This window comes from Drosophila persimilis, unplaced genomic scaffold (assembly GCF_003286085.1).
Source record: "Drosophila persimilis strain 14011-0111.01,24,50 unplaced genomic scaffold, DperRS2 tig00000124-arrow-pilon, whole genome shotgun sequence".
Taxonomy (NCBI): Eukaryota; Metazoa; Arthropoda; class Insecta; order Diptera; family Drosophilidae; genus Drosophila; species Drosophila persimilis.
The window spans coordinates 13,521,274-13,523,657 of NW_020825294.1; the positions used below are offsets into that span (position 1 = coordinate 13,521,274).

Here is a 2,384-nt window from a genome sequence, read left to right on the forward strand (position 1 = left end):
GCATATACATATATCACCAAGAGGCAGAAAAATTAATGGAGAACAATTACTATTCTAACCTTTTGGGCTCGCACATGGCGAAGAAAAAGATTATTTCACCATATCATAAAAAAATTGTGTGAAATTTAAAAAAAATCATGTTTTCTTTGACAGTTAGACTCTTTATCAGCCCACCCTCGTAGGCAGTGGCCGCGGCATTACTTTTGCACCCGGTATTCAGCCATGAATATGACAAAAAGGAAGCGTTTCCGACCCCATAGATACATACATATGTATATATATTCTTGATCAGCATCAATAGCCGCTATCTTCTTTGTTTTCTAGTTTTCATAGATTGTAAGAACTACCATAAAAACAATCATACTGATTCAAGTTCGTTTTACAATTTTACACACGACACTTCACATCCTCTCGAACGGCGGGTACGAGAAAACCAAAAACCTAGAACCATAAATAATTTGATCTACCAGATATCATTTTGATCAGATCGGATCATTATTGTAGTCAGAATGTAGAAAACCATTTCCCTACACTGCCACGCTCTATTTCTTGCACTTTCTGCCTCGTCCAGAGCCGACCCTGGTGGAGTGAGAAATATACAACGAAATCGAAACATCTTATAAGAATGCATGTACACACTACATACAAACTGAGTAACGGGTCGATCTCGTCGAATGGTTTTTATCTGGTCTTTTGTCGTAAAGACATTGTTTGAGATTACCAGCTTTTTTGGCACCTGTTAGCTTCCAAAATAGATAAGAAGCTTGGTTTAATTCAGCAGCTCTGCAGAACGGCTCACTCTGCTCATACAATAGCCATATCTATAAACATTTACGTTTATTCTTCGGCGGCTGGACCTAATAGACTGAATGACTGACTTAATGAAGTGATTTATTGATTTATTGGTGCTGACTGCTACTTTGACCTACAACTCTGACTAAAGTCTGACCAAAGACTATAAAATACCAAGATGTTGCATGAGCGACCAAAAAGCTTTTCTATGGCGGGTCCTAACATTAGGACCCAAAACGCACGAGGGGATACAATTTTTTTTACTATTTCGGCTGAGTCCCCACTGTTCCGCGCCAAAGTCATCAGCGACCACGCTGCCCTACGGTTTCGGCACGCAGACACTGACATGCTTTCACTCGACGCTGACCGAGGCATTGACGAAGCCGAGTAGCATTTCGGAGGCAAAGGTAGCGTAAAAGAGAATTAAAGTACTAGCCCCGCGCGCCCGTACCATGAAGCGTCAAACGAAAATTGAAAAAGCATTTGTTCCTCATGCAACATCTTGGTATTGTATAGTCTTTGGTCTGACTCAAAGCAGAAGAAAAAATGAAACCCTTTGCTGTGCTGCAGAAGTCTACAGTTTTAATTCTCGCTGCTAACTGTAGCTTGGACTTCTGATATTTTCACAAGCATAAGCAGAAGTAATAAAACTTATTGCACCTTATTTTTATATTTGAAGAGTCGATCGGCAAGATTAACCTATAGGAAGAAAAAATACTTTCAATTTATGTTAGAAATTTAACACATTACATACAATAAAATTAGTTTATATTTTTAATAATATTAGCATCTCGAACGATTTGCCATTTGTGGTCATATTGCAACAGAGATCGCTCCAGTTTTGTATATTCCGAATTGACTAGTTTATTGTTCTTTTTAACTTGGTTCAAAAATTTATCCATGACTAAAGAATTGACATCTAAAAATATAGGTAAAATAATTAAGTACATACATATATTCTCGTATTTTTTGGGTAATAGTTTAACTCACCGTAACGATGGTATTGATTTGTCAACGAGATAGTCGACATACTACATGAACGGCCTAACTTATCGCCGTTTTCTACAAACTGTGCAATTACATTTCGAAATCTTTCAGGTATAAGAAACAGTCGGTCAATATTGCCTTTTTTGTAACATAAATACGCAGACTTCATTTGAAACCATTTTCTTCGTATTTGCGTAGGTGATTTATTTGGATATCCACTTTTTTTCATTTTGTTGGCAATTTGGTTAAATGTGTTTTGCGTCGTATTTGCAGAAATAGATCTTTGGACATTATTAAGCTCCCCTATAAATTTAAGCATACATTCAATTTCAGCAGAGACCCAAAAGTTTCTTTTTAGTTTTTCTGATTTCATGTTTAGATGTATAACACTATATATATATCTATATGTAAGGGCTGAAAAACTACTATCGATCATATCGATGGTTTTAGAATTATGCCATGAGTCGATGTTTTTTCGATACATCGTTTGAAACAAAAGTAGGATTTCGAAGTCTAGAAAAAAATAAATGACTGAAAATAATAATAGTATTATGATATTAGACCTTGCTGCTAACTAGTTGCGACTAGTTAGACTAGTTTGCCAA

The 2,384-nt window shown here is 36.3% G+C and overlaps 1 protein-coding gene across 1 annotated transcript; it reads right to left on the reverse strand.

The window, feature by feature from the left end:
• Positions 1–1,443: 1,443 nt before the first annotated feature.
• LOC6603544 lies at positions 1,444–2,154 on the reverse strand. The gene is made up of 3 exons (XM_002028487.2): positions 1,783–2,154; positions 1,547–1,711; positions 1,444–1,491 (listed from the first exon to the last, which is right to left on the reverse strand). The coding sequence occupies exons 1-2, from the start codon at positions 2,150–2,152 to the stop codon at positions 1,554–1,556; spliced, it is 528 nt and encodes a 175-aa protein (XP_002028523.1). The 5' UTR covers positions 2,153–2,154; the 3' UTR covers positions 1,444–1,491; positions 1,547–1,553.
• Positions 2,155–2,384: the final 230 nt, after the last annotated feature.

Excerpts from the sequence above, each read along its gene's own strand:
- LOC6603544 (XM_002028487.2), bottom strand. The coding sequence starts at position 2,152 with ATGAAATCAGAAAAACTAAAAAGAAACTTTTGGGTCTCTGCTGAAATT. Across the intron at positions 1,712-1,782 it reads AAATCAATACCATCGTTACG|ATGTCAATTCTTTAGTCATG; the intron begins GTGAGTTAAACT and ends CTATATTTTTAG.